General features: G+C 41.8%; 1 protein-coding gene across 15 annotated transcripts in view; it reads left to right on the forward strand.

Annotated features, from left to right (window-relative positions):
• The window catches only part of SOX6 (SRY-box transcription factor 6), a 618861-nt gene extending 611006 nt beyond the window's left edge, over positions 1–7855 (forward strand). For all 15 annotated transcript variants that reach the window (XM_082341482.1, XM_082341472.1, XM_082341483.1 and 12 more), the window contains one exon: positions 1021–7855. In XM_082341482.1, coding sequence (XP_082197608.1) covers positions 1021–1324 — 304 coding nt within the window. In that variant the 3' untranslated portion in view covers positions 1325–7855. The remainder of the gene's footprint in view (positions 1–1020) is intronic.
• The last annotated feature ends 9274 nt before the right edge of the window (positions 7856–17129 follow it).

Raw genomic sequence — 17129 nt, forward strand, 5'->3', positions numbered from 1 at the left:
ACCCCAGCTTTTATAAATAGATGGAAACTGAGGCTCAGAAAAGAGAGTCACAATGACATTTTGAAGTGAATTAATAATACTGTCCATAGAGGTTGAGAAACACTTGGTGAATATTGCATCCATGAGAATACTGTTTCAGTCCTAGTCTTTGAGCTAGGTAGTAGATCTTTCATTCTTTCAACCAGTTACTATGCCTTAAGGGAAACTGAGAGACAGATGGCCATGTCTCCCTGCAGAGGGAGAGACTGCCCTTTGTAAAGGGTCTGGTAAGTTTATTTGAACTAGAGCGTCATGACGACGGACTGAGCTGGTGTGACCATGCCCTGGCACCCGCTGGGATCTAGGATGAGGCAGCGTGTTATTCTGTTAAGTGGTGGAGCTCTCACTGTTCTTCACTCCTGACTCCTCCAACCCCAGCTCCAGCCCAGGGCCACAGGACTCATGACATCCAAGATGATCCTTTCATAATTAGGAAATAGAAGCTTCAAGGAGCTTCCCTACAAGTTCAGCCACGGAAATAAGTAGACATTTACACGGATACCAAATACATGCTTTGCCGAATCTGACTCTGGGATATACTGGATCCTTTCTCATCTTGATCTTTCCTTTGTACAGTTCTCAAACCAAGGTGAAGACACAAACCTGCTTAACAGTATCATTATAGTATGTCTCATATTACCAGCCTATTTTTTTGTCATGTCCTGGGAGATCTTAAAAAATGATCTCACATGTAACTTTGTGGAATTAACTATAGTATTTGTTCCAAATGCCAAGGGGTTATCAAAGCTTTGCTTTCATGTTGATAAATTGCTCCATTGTATTGCTTAACACCAATCACATCATCAGGGAGAATTGCAGGACTCCTCCAGGAAACACCTTTGTCACATTTTGTCATTTGCTTAGAATTTCAAACAGAGCCCCCTTTTAGAATGTGTGAGGGGTGAATTCCGATGCCACACAGAAGAACATATGCATATAGATATTTCCCTCTGTTTTATTTTATTTTTTGAATCTATACAGGCAGCAGCCTCAGATTCCAATCACCACAGGAACAGGTGTTGTGTATCCTGGTGCTATTACTATGGCAACTACCACACCATCACCTCAGATGACATCTGACTGCTCTAGCACCTCCGCCAGTCCAGAGCCCAGCCTCCCGGTCATCCAGAGCACTTATGGTATGAAGACAGACGGCGGAAGCCTAGCTGGAAATGAAATGATTAATGGAGAGGATGAGATGGAAATGTATGACGACTATGAAGATGATCCCAAATCAGACTATAGCAGTGAAAATGAAGCCCCGGAAGCTGTCAGTGCCAACTGAGGAGTGTTTGTTTGCTGAATTAAAATACTCTGACATTTCACCTCCCCTCCCCCAACAGAAAAGTTCTTAAAGAGCCCGCATGCATTTGTGGCTCCACAATTACATCAGCAGAATGGTCTTAATTGTTTCGTAAAGCGTGAGACAGATTAAGTTTTCCCAGATTTTTCATGAACTTGAGTTTTTTGTCGTTATTGTTATTGTTGTTGTTGTTTTTTAATTTAGGTGAAGACATATTAAATATGAGACACCAGGACTTGAAAACTTATCTCAACCCATAGCTGTCTTACAAGTCTTATATTTTGTCTTACTTTTTTTCTTTTGGATGTTGATAAAGGTTTAAGTTACTGTTTTAGATGGGGTTAAACATTCTCACTCAGGTATGCTGTGCCAGCCTACAAGTTGTGAATGTGTTTTTATTCTGAATTATTTTAGAAAACAACTGAGAATTTCATATTGTGAAACAGAACAAGTCCACGGCGTGTGCAGCTGCATGTAGAGCATATTCAAAAGGCCTCAGAATTCCATTTTTCCATGTGTAGAGTTAAACTTTGAATGTGCCAAACTTTTTCATAACTTTTGAATCTTAATATTTTGAAAGTCTTAAAGGAGACACTGCAAAGTCTTAGACAATCTTTGGCATCTTAAAATAAAATAGCAAACCACACATTTTTTTTTTTCAGAAAATGGTGAAGTACTCAGGAATCTGGAGACAAGATATTGTAAGGAATGAACAAGGTTGCCACAGTGCATGTACCCAATTGTGTTTGCCTCTTGACGTGCCATCAGTGTGTGACGTGGTACAACGTCCACACACCAGAGCGATCACCACACCAGATACCGACATGGTGGTCTTCTCTGCCTGAGACCACCTCTCACTACATCCATTATCCCTTTGCCTTTAACCCTGACATTCAGTCTTAACACATTTTCTCTTAAATAATTTATTCATTCCAGAATGTCAAGGGTCCACTTACTATTTATTTAAAAAAATTGTTGGTGGCATTAATTTAATAATTCTTTTTTCTTACCCTCCTTCCCCAAAGAACTTTTCAGCCCTTTTCACCTCCTTCTCCTGCTAGATACAAAGGTGTACATAGTGATTTTTTGTCCCCAGAACATCTGGAAGCATTTCTGAAACAAGATACTACTAAATACCTATATTGTTGTTTTTGAACATCAGTGTATATATGGCTATAGAGCTGTGTATTTGGATACAGGTGTAGAGATTTACACTTCAACAGGTATGCCCCTGAGGTTCCCCGTGACTTTGAATCTTTTGCCAGAATTTTCCCCTAATTCAATTAAGCAACACGTGGTAGGATCTGCATCAGTGGCATTTCCCCTCAATGCCATTCAGCAGCAAGGGTCAACAGTGGTGACTGCCAGGCAGGAGAGTCCCGCAGCCAATCCTAAAGCCCAAAGCTGCGGTCCACATAGGAGTCCACAGGGATGCTGTCACGGGCTGGCACCTTTACACTGAGCTGCCTTGTCCCATCTGGCACATCTAGGGAGTTCTTTGCAAAATCCCCAGGATGCAAGAAGCCACATGACAGCCTCAAAGCAAAGATAGAGGCAAATAGTCGTGATACATCCAGAGAATGAAAGAAAACCATAGGGAAGGAGAAGGAGGGGAAATACATTCCCTAAATGGGATGTTCCTACTGTTAACTCTGGGGAACAGATCACTCCTGGGGCAGCAGACGAGTTCCTCTGGCTCACTCCCTCCATCTGTGGCTGCATGGGGGTCATGCCTACGTGTGAACAAGATTAACTGCCCTTGTCACACAAGGATTCTTCTGGAGATGTGCTGATGGGCTGGGAAGCAGTGAGGCTTCATTCCCCATCTCCTAACTGCAGGGAGCTCGGCCATGCCATTTTGACCTTCCTGAAACCAGGACCGATTGCCTAGGGGGGGAGCCTCACCCAGAGTAGTTTGATGGGAGAATGTCAGCAAATGGGACAGTTCACCTCATGGGACAACCAGAATCTGATCACCAGGACATAGGAACGGCCCCATCAGATTTCTTGAGCCATTTTGTCACTTGGAAGAAAATAGTGTACCTTCATATTTATTTAAGAGTGCTCAAGGCTATACCTAATAGCAATAAATAGGTCTAGCCAAGACATTACTGTCTATGTCATTAGCTAGGAGTGCTCTCTATAAACTGATTAAGGTACTGATAGGAATGTTTGGTTCTTAATATTGATTGGGGATTGGAACTTTGTTTTTGTACATTTATTTCAAATGAGGAGGAGGTCGTTTTCCTAAAAAAAAAAAAAAGAGTATTTATTATTGTCTTACTGGTTTCTTTTGATTATATACCTCTCCTCCTCAGTTCATTCTCACGTTTTTTTCTCTTTCTCTTTGACTCTTGCTCTTGCCCTCTCCCTCTCCTTTTTCATTTTGTTGCATAAGTAGAGTGCCGTATGGCTAGCATTGTATTGTATGTAATTAATTTTGCACAAAGGCAGACATTTAGAATAGTAGGTTAATTTTGTTTGTTTTTATGACCATGCCAAAATAATATTCTGGGCTGGTGGAGAACAAAGGACTGTTCTTTAGGACTGAAACTTGATTTTGCTTGTAGTTAAAAAAAAAAAAAAGAAACAAAAAAAGAAATCAACAAAAAAAACCAACAAAAAACACACACACTCACAGATGTTGTTTCGTAAGTGTTATAAGCACTGGATATAAATGGTATTTTTTATCACTTCTGACTAATGTGAAGCTGTTGTACGAAAACTACATGAACAAAAGTCATCTGTTTCGACTCGTGTGGGCTTGCCTCACAGTTGCCGGATTTGAGTCATTTTTATGTCTTGTTATTTCATTTATTTATGCAAAATACATGTGTGTATGAACACTTTGTTTTAGCTCCAGCTCTGCCTCAGTACTGGGGTTCAGTTACTTCTAGCCATGTTCTTAAAAATGAAAGGCTATTCAGGAATGATCTGATTGTAAACGTCTCTTTCATTGGGTCAAACAGTGATGCTGTATTTGAATCTAAATTCTGCACATAAGCAGTTTATTCTATTTATTAGCCAAGTTTGGCTCTAAATATCCATGGAAATTAAGAATGACAATCATAGGGATCACGTCATTTTATTTTCAGTGGGGCTTAAACAAAGTTTTTATGACTTCACCATCTCATTTTAGATTTTTCTAATTGTGTAAATATAACATAGAAATAGAATTTATTTTTGGTTCATGAATATTTAGTGAAATATAAGTTATGTATTTCCTTTTTGTTCTCTATCCATATATGTTGGTCCAGACTAGAAGTTGACGAGTCACTGTACCTCATGGGGTAGTGAATTATCAGCCACAGTGAGAAAGCAGAGTCCCACCTGTAGCTGGAGCAGTAAAACCCATCACTTGGGTTCTCATATAGTTTAGAACCCACTGTCCACAGACTCAGACTTTCACTTTTTTTTCGTATAGAAAGTTGATGAATTGAACATGGTGAATTTCCAGCACAGCTGGGAGAGAGTCAATTTGCTTTGTGAATCCACATAAATCTTATAAGGTAGTTCTGTGACCATTTAATAGCATGAAGCATGAATGCCATTATAAAGGCAAAAATCTTTCTCTGAGATTGGCCATTAATGAAAGTCCCACCATGCCAATTAAAGAATGTTAATCAACTTTTTTTCCCCATTGCTCCCTATTTCATAGTATCTTCAAATCAAAGGTAAAAATTACCTCCATTTTGTTAAAGAACTTGCAGGATCAGGATTTTCCTTGTCACTTAGAGTAGGGACACTGGCAGACAATCCTGTCCTAAACAATGGACCATATGGAATAGGAAGGAAGGAAGGAAAGGAAGAAGGAGAAGAAGGAAAGGAAGAAAAAGGAAGAAAGAAAGAAACAAAGAAAGAAAAGAAAGGGAAAGAGGAAGAAAGAAAAGAAAATGGAAGGAAAGAAAGAAAGGAAGAAAGAAAGAAAAAAAAAAAGAAAGAAAGAAAGGGAGAGAGAAAGAAAAGGTCAATCTGTGGACAGGAGCAGCCAGGGAGGCAGTTTTTCTGTTTCATTGGCAGATGCGATGCAGTATCTTTTTTCCAGGAAGGTACGAAAGCTTTGTTGTTTTCACCTGTATTCAGCTCACCCTTTTAGGAGCACATCAGTTTGCTTCATTTGGTATTTGATACACCCCAGCCTTGTCCTCAGGCCTGATTTGATTTGCCAGGGTCCTGACACCATCTCTCAGGCCAAGTTCTAAATTCAGGTGCGGGCTCACAGTGCTATTGAGCTTGTCAAATTCTGGCCTCCCCTGAACATTAGCCCCACTGGAGCCTGGGGTGTTTGAAAAGGGTGTGATCACTCTAGGGCTGAAATTAAAGGCTTCTTTCTTTTCCTTATGAAGCCAGGCTGCTTCTCCGGAGCACACCCTCCTGAGCGGGGAGCACGGGCACTAGCTGAAAGCAGGAATTGTTTTGAGGAAGCCCATCTAACCCCAGTAGGAAGGCAGCCCGGTCACTTGAACACCACAGCTGAGGCTGCTTCTCTCAATTTACTCGTTTTGCAAAGAGGTGACCTCTACCTACTCATTAGGGAAAAGAAAAAGAATCAGTTAGTAGTTTTAAACCGTATGAGAAGTCCTGTACCAAGTGCCAACAACTGCAAAGAATGCAGCTAGAGGAATGTATTGACTTTATTACTGGGTCTTCCTTTCTAATGAGAAAATGACAAAAATGGTTGCTGTAGCCTTGCCTGATTTTGTACACGTTTGTTTAAGGACTGAGTTGGCACTTAAACTCACTTCTCAAAGTATAATAATATTGTATGACCTCATTTGTCCTTTTTCAAAAGCACTTGCATCATTTCCTTAAGTCATCTGTCCCCTGACATGTTTTCTTCCTTAATAAACAACTTCTATCTGCTATTCCTGCCGATTATGTTCTGTTTCTGATGCCATGTACTATTGAGTGTAACCCTCTGCTAATATCACTGAAAATATTGATATGCAAACACATTTCCCTCTCATCCCCATGCCATCTTTTCTTCTGGGGACAGATTTCTTCCCAAAAGCTCATGAACAAGTATTTGGAATGCTGGTACCTTTGGGGCAGGGCTAGAGGTGGGAGGGGGAGGGGCAGAAAGGTAACGCTTAGTGCAGATACTCTTCTAATTGGTGTCCGTGGCAATATGAAAGCTTAAAGGCAACACAGTGACATATCTTGCTCAGTAGCTTCTTATTCCTGAAGAACCGCAAGCAGAAAGTGAGGCCTCAGTGCTGGTGCTCTTGGAGTACGGGGAATGTGCAAATATTTAACTGTTTTGTATGCTGCACATTTGCAGACCTGCTCATGTGCATTCTCCGTTTGTCTTCCTTTGTCATATGTGTTTTTGCTTTTTTGAAAAGTGCAGTCTTTATTGTACCCTTTCCAGCTTGTAGCAAATTAGAATGCTTAGCATTTATGTTCATTCATTATTGTATTTGCCATGTAAAATTTTTATTACCTTAGACAAGCTTATAAGCTGTTACTACATAACTTATCTTACTGTAACTCTTTGATTTCCCGACATTGTAATTTGTTTGTGATGTATATTGTGAGATTGTATTCTGTGTTAATTTAATCAGCACAATTCACTGACATGCTGGACTGAATGCTGGCTGCTGTTTCAAAAGTGTAAAGTTTGTGTAGGGCTGTTGGGACAACTGCAACTCTGTTGTCAAGGTGCTGTGCTGGTTCCTCTAGCGACACTGCGGGTGCGGCCCTTGGGACGCTAAGGGCGTTGAATACACCCTTGAGCAAATTTTAACTGCAGATATTCTTTGTAGAAATTCTGTGTATAATGCAGGTACCTACTTGGCCCGTGGCTGGTAACTATTTGGGCAATTAGAAAAACAACAAAAACCATAAAAACTAGTGTCTATTGCTGCTTTGAATATGTTTGAAAGTCTGAAAATGTAAATAGTTTATCAAAAAAAAAATCTTGTACAGTCCAGTGTAAAGTTTTTAAATGACCTTAAGGGTTGCCATCACATCTTTCTCACACTCTCCTCTTGATAATGGAAAAAAAAGTTTGCTAAGGATTAAAGAAATGAGAAAAAAAAAAAAGATTATCTTCAAATTTCAAGGAATGAATCATTGTTCTTAGCTTTGTTGCATACACACACTTCTTGGATTTCGTTGTGCAGTATTGACGTGAGATAAAACTCAACATTGAATAATCTTTCAGTGGTACTTTTCAAAGTCTTCCCCTCCTCTGCCTCATAATTAAGGGAAAAGACAAAATTGAAAGACACTGTCTTTATCTATCCTGGTGTATATTGGCACCTTAGCTACTTTTTTTTTTTTTTCCTTTTTGCACAAGGTGCTTTCCTGATATGTTAAACATGCCATCTTTGGGTGATAATGTATATGCCGTGATGGGGCCGAGGCCCCTCAGGGGAGTGTCTATAAGAACTGCCTATTTATGCTCATTTACCTCAAGACTGTCCTCTCTACCCTTAATCTAGTCGTCATCACTCCATCTTTTGTACTGCTGTTGACACTTACAAATTAAAGATAAATTTTGTTTTATGACCTCCGTGTACGGCCTTGTCTGTGCCCTGCCAGCCATTCCTACCCTGAAGCCCGGTCAGCCCTAGGCTCGCGCAGCCCTGGCGCACACTGCCTGCTGCTGGAGCCTGCAGAGCTTTCCTCCTCCCGCCGCTGCTCCTGCCTTCGCTGGGAGGTAAGTCTTCAAACCCCTTAGCCTGGAAGACTGGCCCGCTTTCTTCACTGCGGAGCACGCACTGCTGCAGCAGGAAATGCTTGTGGATTTAGATGGTAGGAACAGGATCCAAGGTGGATTTCTGTCCAGAGAAGATGAGAAAGAATGTCACTTCCTATTTGCCTGACTTCTTCATGAGAGGGAAACAGTTTATAAAAACTCCCAGCATTCCCGGGTATGAACGAATCTCGAGGGCCAACCTCTCACATGACATCAACTTCTACAAGCCTAGCAGCCAAGAGTGGAAAATGCCGCACTTCTGGAACCGTTGCCTCCGCTGTGGTTGGGAGTGGTTGGCTGAGTTCTCAGCTGCTTCTGCCTCAGAGAAGGAGAGTTCCCGGTCTCCTTGCCCAGCTATGAGTTGGCCCAGGAGCGAATGATACCAGCCTCTAAGGGGCCGAGGCCTGGAGGTGGGGTAGTGGACCAAAGTGAGGCGGGCCCTTAAAGGAGACTGGCCAAACCAGCCAAGCCAGTGCTATGGATCCAGAGGTTAGTGACCAACACCGGGAGAAGGGAGCAAAGGGCTCAAGGGAGACAGACGGGAGGCCTAGCAATTTCTTCTCTGATATTTCCTATGACAAATGCCTCATTAGAGAAAAGCCGAGGATTTGTGGAACTTTTCTTTATCACAGTCAAACTGTAAATTTGATGCAATCTGTTGTAAGTCCTGAAAACCTAGCTTTCCATGCCCCTCCCTCCTGCCCCGTGGGTTTTAAGCATAGGGAATTGCTTTGGAGTCACACGACCTGGCTCTGCCACTTGCCAGCTCTGTGACCTTCCCTAAGTAAGTCCTCTGAGCTTTCTCCTCTGTTAAAAGGGGCGATAGTCCCTACCACTCAAGGTTATTGGGGGAATTCAGTGAGATGGCACGTGTAAAACACCTAGCAGCAGGCCCGTACACAGAGCACGCGAGCGAGCCTGCCTCCTCTGATCAGAGAATGTCTCAGCTAGGGGGGAGCGTTGGTGCCACTGGCTGAGCTTTAGTTCGGAATCTGGTCCTGTCTGTGATCACCCTTCCTTCCTCCAAGCTGGTCTCCAGGACACAGATTTCTCATTTCTAGTGTATCCTCACCACTGCCTTTGGTTTTCTTTCTAAAACACAGATCTGATCTGTCCTCCCTCTCATAATCTCTCCTAAAATCTTCTGGGTTTCCATAGCTGACCAGATAAAATCCAAACTTCCTACCCTGACACTCAAGTGTCCGCAGAGCTGCCAGCCTCATTTTCCACTGTGGCCGTACATGCCCGCGACTTCATTGCTTCTCTCACACCCTGGGGCCTACCCATGACCCTGGGACTCTCACTTCTCCTTTGGCTTGGAGTAAATCTGTTCTCTTTTCTGTTTGGAAAATTTCCTATCCTCTTTCAAACCCCACCCCAGACATCACCACCTCATCAGGCCTTTCCCAGCTCCCCAGATAGTTTCAGGCTCTCCCTCAGGGCTCCCAAGGTACGTTGAAAGGACCTCTATGATCTTGTGTACCACATTGTAATAATCTGTTTCTGTGTCTTTTCTGCTAGATAACAAGCTACCGAAACCAAGGACTGTACTTTGGTCCTCCCAGCTCCCAGCACAGTGCTTGGCATAGAGTAAGTGCTCAACACTTGTTTGTGGAATGAATGTGTGAATGGTGGCAACTTGGCCTCCATGTGTGGTACAGATGCCTGTGAGTATCAGGGTCTTAGATGGTGGGGATGAGGGAGCCTGTAGGGGTACCTTGGTATTAGCTACTTCGTTTGGAGAACATTTTTATTTGAAGCATCTCTGGTCATTTGAGGAGAACCATTTCAAGTCAGTGTGATGTTTTTTTCCTGATCAGACCTGAGGGCATTGAGTCTCCATGCTATGGGGAGGACTCATCCTGTTGGATGCCCAAGTTTCTGAGCCTAGAGTCACTGCTCTGTCCTTCTTCCTGGGCAGCCTGGCTAGAGTGTGGAAGAGACAGACCAGAAATAGGATGCTTTATGGGTTTGTCCTACCCTTTCCTTGACATCCCAGGGCCCAAGGTTACCCTTCATTCTGCCCAGGGACGAGGGGTACTGGCAGGCCTACGCCCTGGACATCCACCGCAGAAAGGGAGGGATACTTAGCTTCTCTACCTGCTGGGGAGACGAAGGGCAGTGGCCTTGCAACCTGTTCACTTAGTACCCTCTCCTTCTTCAACAAAAGAAACCCATGGTCCAGGTAATAATGACTCTTCCCTTAATAGTGCTCTAGAGCCTTGCTTACTCAAAATATGGTCCACAGATCAGCCTCAGCATCACCTGAGAAGCATTAAAGCACAGTGTGGGCCAGGCTGAGTAGCAAGCTCTGATACACAGGAGACTCTGAGAACGATTATCTACCTCTTCTCAGTCAGTGACGTACCATGGCGTGGAGAGGTTAAGGATTATTGTCCTCATCTGAATTGTGAAGGCCCCAGAGCCAGGAAATGACCCACCTAAAGTCACACGGAGATTAAATGGCAGTGTCAGAATGAACACTTGTATGTTCCAATTTTAAAAATAGTTGACAGTATTGCATATGGCCCCACAAGGGTCTGTGGAGATTACAGCACTGAATCTAGACTCTAGTTACCACCAGGCGTCCTGAGCTGTGTCACTGTGGGAGCATTGAGGCATCTGGGGACAGTGGCCTCTGACAGCTCTGACGCTGTCATCCCCTGCTCTGGCTGGGCCTGGTGCTCGGCCCTGACTGAGGGCCCAAGAGGGGCCCCAGGCCAATAGGGTGACTCTCCTAAGAGCTCATTCTGTGGTCCCTCTGTCAATTGTCCACCTACCCAATTTTTGTATTTTGGCACCAGGCTGAGTGGCCATTGAGTAGATCAATGAGGAGAGGTGTAGACTCTGGGGCTCCATTCCTAACTGTGGGAGTGGGAGACAGACTGAGACACCCAGGAAAGGGAGTGATCAGGGAAGGGGTCTGATTACATGTCACCTCGGCACTGGCACTAGGGCCCCTAGGACCCCATGTGGCTTATTCATCCAGCAGGTTTTATGAACTCGCCCCCTGGCAGGCAACCCTGATCCCGCCCCCTCTCCGTCAGTCACTGTGAGCGCTGTCTCTGCCACCTGCTCTGACGGTCCATCCACTCTCTGCTCCCTCCTCCACTTCCACCCTGTCCCCTCCTCACTGCCCCCCAGAAGGATCTTCCCCTCACAGCCTTAGTCATGACGCAGCACACACAACACAAAGCCTAAACCGCTGGCATTCATGCAGGGGCGTTCCCGCTGCACACAGGCCCTGATCTCCCTTTCCAGTCTCCACACCTTCATGCTCCTGACACAAGCACGCTGCGCGTCATTACCTGTACGTGCCACACCCTGAAGTGTCCCTCTCTCACTTCTCTTGCCACCGTCACCTCCCATACTTCAAAGTCCAGCCTAAATGTCACCTATTGTGGGAAATCTTCTGTCAAAAATTCTTCTTTTACCCAGAAAATGTGAATTGCACTGAAATGATCTGATTGCATTTGTCACATATGTCATATTGTGTCACGGGAATCTGATGGATTCCTTTGTCACATTCACTTTTTTTAATCCAATAGTCCTGGCACACACTAGATGCTCCATACATGTGTATATTATTAAAACAATTTTAAAAATGAAGGCATGAACTCATCATCCTTGAATTCAAAGTCCTCCATACTCTGCTACTGGCTATTTTTTTTTTCAGCCTATCTCCTAACCCCATGGCTTCTAGCTCTCTAGACACATCAGACTATTAATTTGTAATGTGTTCTCCCACCTCTTTGGACTTTTGGTCAGTTCATGTCCCCTGTCTAAATTGCCCTTTCCCCACATCGATCAATCACCATCTTTCCTTTCAGGGCCAACTCAAAGTGCATTTCCTTCAACAACCTCTACAAAATCCTGAGTCTACTATATAGCAGAAACTTTACTAAACATTTCATTTAACGCTTAACAACAGCTCTGAATGCTAGGTATCATTTTCCCTGTTTCACAGAAGAAGATACCGAAACTGGGAGAAATCAAGTTGCTTGGTCAGGGTCTCCCAGTAAGTCAGAATGTCTTCTGCTTGGATGGGCTGCCTCTCAGATTCCTCTAGCTCAGAATGAATCTCTCTCTCCCTCTAGTTCAAAGTTTCTCGATCTTTTTTTATTTTCTTCATTATCACCACTTAAGGAGCCTTTTTAGACATTTTCCTCACCAATAGTCCTCTACCACCCATGAAATGTAAATACTACAAATATACTACCTGCTTATGTACTCTATGTATATCTATGCTTTATTCATTAAAAAAAGATTTTTCACCTCCCAGGAGCCAATTTTTGCCCCATTGGGGGCACAATATTGCCCCTGTTGAGAATGCATGCTCTGTATCAAGTTCACTTTGAGGTTTGGCCCTTACCATGGAGTTTGTAACTGTTTCCCTACTGTATCTGGAGTTCTGCATTCTGATTACTATGGCTTAGTAACAATTTTCCCCAAAACTTAGTCATATAAAACAACCATTTATTATCCTCACAAATTCTGTGAGTTCTCAAATTTGAACAGAGCACAACAGAAGGCTTTTTCCTACTTCACAATGTCTGGGACCTCAGCTAGGAAACTCAAAAGCTGGAGCTGGGATAAAATGAAGGCTCATTTGCTCTCACGTTTGGCAGTTGATGCCAGCTGTTGGCTGGAGCTATTGGCCAGAACACGTATGTGTGGCCTCCTCATGTGCCTTGGGCTGCCTCATAACATGGTGGTGGGTGTCAAGGGTGAGCAGACCAGAACAGAAGGAGTGAGGGCCAGGTTGAGTCCTCTTTTATGGCCTAGCCCCAGAAGTCATGCAACATCACTTCCACTGCGTTCTGTCCACTGATGCAGTCACAAAGTTGTGCTCAATTCAAGGGGAGAGGAAAACAACTCCACCTCTCAATGGGAGAGTGATAAAGCTCTGAAGAGTAAATGGGACTGGATATGTTGCTGTAGCCATCTTTGGAAAACACAGTATGCTGTACTCTGATATCTGTCTATCTGTGACCCTTGTGCCCCACCTCCAACTACCACCTCATCTTCATAGGGCCTTGCACATGGTGCAATGTTGGTATATGTGTTTGAAATTTACTTGGATACTCTAAGTTGAGAGGGTAAAACCCCAAGCTTTGGTCCATTCCTGCCGTTACCAGTATGTGGTTACCATGGTCCAGAGATCCCTGGAGAGGTCAGCTTTGGGCAGGAAGCTCACTGATGCACCAGGGTACTCCAGAACAAATGGTAACTGAGTAGCAAGCATTACAAGCAAGATCCTGGTTAAAGTTTTCTTTTTTTTTTTTTTCCTCTCAGAGGCAGTCTGTTATTCTGGAAATATTCAAACCAGTTAAATTCCAGTATAGATAGATAGATAGATAGATAGATAGATGATAGATATATAGGCAGATAGATAGAACGAGTGAGTGAGTCACCCAAAGTATTTGCAGTAGAATTTGACATATTCATTTCTATAGAAGCCTGTCAAACTTATGTTGTCAATAATTAGCAAAGTACCAGTCTATCCCCTTTTGGTAATATTCTACCTGTATCGATATTTCTGTCAACACTACTCTCATCGATACAACAAAAGATGTTTTAAAATGGTAATAATCAGTACTAGGAGTCATAAAATACCCAAAAAAATCAACACTTTTCAGACTTGGGAAATGATAGTTTGATGTTCTAGCAGTCCCTAAATATGTCCTACATCATCAGTTAAATCCAAAAAGTTAAATTGAGAAAAACAGTGTCAACCTTAAGACAATCTATTAAATTTCTGACCTTGGATTAATATTAATCAGCTAACGGATATTATTATACATACCCAAACCAGATCTAAAGAAGCAAGGATATTTAGTGCATTCTTTTATTTGAATCTTATTTATAATTTTATTTTAAAATATCATTATATGTTAATTTTAATAAAAACTCCATTAGTATTTCCATTACCAGTGTCATTATATGAAAAGAATAAATGAGGCTGGATCCTTATCATTAAATGCAAAATATAGAGTTTAGATACATTTTTGGGAATGAAAGACACACTGATATCATTAATGAACAACACAGGCAGGTAGGAAAGTTAGGACAAAAAAACAATTATTTGACCACAAATAATAATCAGGATCCTGATCCCCAGATAAGCCAATTGTTCGTTCTTCCCTGATATGATATTTACTGCCCTGATTCACCCTTGAGTTAGAATATATTTAACTGCAAAAATTACTCATATAGTCTATATTTGGAGAAAAACCTTTATGAAATCATCTAAATGCACTGTTACACATTAAAAAATCAATTCACTTAGAAAAAGCACTTGTTTATTAATACTGAAAAGAACACCTGCTAAATATATGGGTTAGAACTCTGTTTGGAAGTAAATTCCCAAGGCAGCCTTAGGTCTGGGTATGGGGGCACCTTTACTTCTCCACCTGCAGAGATAATCTGGACCCTTTGTGAGTGCCAGGAAGGCAGGTAGTTGATGTGCTGGCTGATGTCGGCCAAACATGCTTGCCCTGGACAGAGCTGTGGAAAAGACAAGTGGTCTGGACCTTAAATTGTGTCAGATAAGACATACCAGGGGATAAATACTGCAGCTATAAATACAGCTCAAGAAACTGGATCATTTTTCAAGCTGTTGAATTTCAAATGCTTGCCAAGCAGAGTGTAATATCTGGGACTCTCTATTTTTGCAACTCTACTGCAAGAAATGGCTAAACTCCAATTAATTTAACCAAGAAAATCTGGGAAGTGAGGACCAGAAGAGTTAAATTGTCCAATCAAAATTTGGAATTGATATTAATTTCACAAATTTTAAGATGCTGTTTGGAGGAAATTCAATTTAACCCTAAATTTCAGTCAACTCCACAATGATAGACTAAAGAAATACAGGACACACTAAAGAAGGTTGAATATTGATTAATCTCTCTATTGCAATCCTGAGGGTCAGACTGCTCAGATAATGTGAATTGCATCAAGTTTTCTGATTGGTCATCTAGGGGGATAATTCAGAGTTGAAGAGAGCTGGGAAATCTCCTTTTCCAAATAAAATAAAACAAAACAAAAACCCACAAAGCTTTGGTGAGATCAAATACTGCGTTATTTAGATTTTGTTGATTATAAGTGACAGAAACCCAATTTAGATGGCTTCTGCAGGCAAAAGGGATTTAGTGGCTTACATAACTGGAAAAGTGCAAGGGTAGCATAGCTTCAGGCATGGCTGGATACAGGTGTTCAAACAGGGCCATCTAGACTTGATGTCTCCATCTCTCCTCTCTGCTCTGGTTGGCCTTGCTACCAGGTAGTCTCTTTCCATGAGCTATTCCTCTGCAGCTCCAGACATATTCTCTCAGCTTTAAGTTCCACAGAAAAAGAGGGCTTATATAGCTGCTTCCTCATTTTCCAATTTTAAGAATTAACGACAGAATTCCTACTCTGGGCTCATACTTTGTATCCCTACTTTTCAGTCAGAGCTCACAGCTGAGATACGTGGAAAATTATGATTATTTTCTCTTTCCTGCATGAGTTATTTTTCCCATTGTTCAGAATTTTATCTAGTTTCTTTCTTTCATGAAGTTGTCTACGTACTAATCATGAACATAGCGTTTCCATCTGTGTAAATATCCTCACAATGTGTTAAAACACATTAGTTTTTTATCAGTTTTATCTTCCTGAACAACTGTTTTCAGTTCCAAAATAGTTCAGTTGCTTGATAGGCCTACTGCACAACTTTGGTTCCGGGCTCTTCCATCCCCCATCATATCTGCATTGGATACCTTTTCTTTCTCTTTCATTGTTTACTTCCTTGTTTTGGTGGAGCACATCCTGCAGGTGCCTCTTGAGAAAGGGTGTCTGAGAGATACATTTTTCTTCAGACTTTGTCTAAAATATATTTATTCTACACTTAATATTTATTCTACTGTTAATAATTTGGCTGAATAGAATTCTAGGTTGGAAATTGTTTCTCAGTAAAGTTTTGAAGGTATTGCCTCAGTGTCATGTAGCTCTCAGCATAGCTGTTGAGAAATCTGATGCATTCTGATTTTTGTTCCTTGGTTTGCAACATCTCTCTCTCTCTCTCTCTCTCTCTCTCTCTCTCTCTCTCATAACTTGTAGGATCTCCTTGTCCTCAGCATTCTGAAATTTTATGATGATGTGCCTTGGTATGGGTACATATTTATTCACTGCACTATACTAAGTACTCATTGGGCCCTTTCAGACTGGAAATTCATATCCTTCAGTTCTGGAAAGTTATCTTGAACTATTTCTTTGATGACTTTCTCCTCACATTTTCTCTATGTCTTTCTGAGGAACTCATAAATTCAGATGCTGAACCTCCTGATGTGGTGTTATCCTTTTATTTTTCTTTTCCATTTTTTATTTTCTTGTAAGTTTTCTCTATGTTTTGGAGAAATATCTTAAACTTACTCTTCTACATGTGAATTGAGTTTTTCATTTCTGTATCATATATTTAATTTCTAAGTGCTTTTCTTTGTTGCCTGAAAGTTTCCTTTTTTATAGCACCCTGGTTTTGTATTATGAAGGCTATAACTTCTCTTATCCCTCTGAAAATGTTAATTTCTTCTCCTTACATGATCACTGTTTCCTCTTAATTGCTTCATTCATTCATTCAACTAATATTTATTGAGCATTTACTATATGCTAGGCAGCTACAAAACTTGGACTAATTCAGCAAACAAAACAAAGATATAGGTCCTTGTGCAGCTTATGTTTTGGTTGCTTATTTTGTTGTCTTTTTTAAATACTAGAGACTTTGCTAATGTGTTTGGTGAACCTCAGCTCTCTGTTTATGTTTAGGTAGGGTACAAAAAACCCCAGTGGAACGTAATATGTCTGAGGGAGGGCTTGTCACTTCTTATCTTTACTGTAAGTGACATGGCTGCTCTGTTTCCTTGGAGAACTTCTGATGTCAGCATCTTTGGATCTTCTATAAGATTCATCCAGAAAAGAACTTCCAGTCTCCTGCCTTGTAGGTCTAAGCCTGGCTGCCAGCCCCCTGGGGACAGAACTGGGAAATATTCAGATATTAACTTCCATTTAATGCCTCATTTTTGGTCACAGATACCTAGAGATTCTCTGCTT

Source organism: Balaenoptera borealis, assembly GCF_965194805.1.
Source record: "Balaenoptera borealis genome assembly, chromosome: 11".
Taxonomy (NCBI): domain Eukaryota; kingdom Metazoa; phylum Chordata; class Mammalia; order Artiodactyla; family Balaenopteridae; genus Balaenoptera; species Balaenoptera borealis.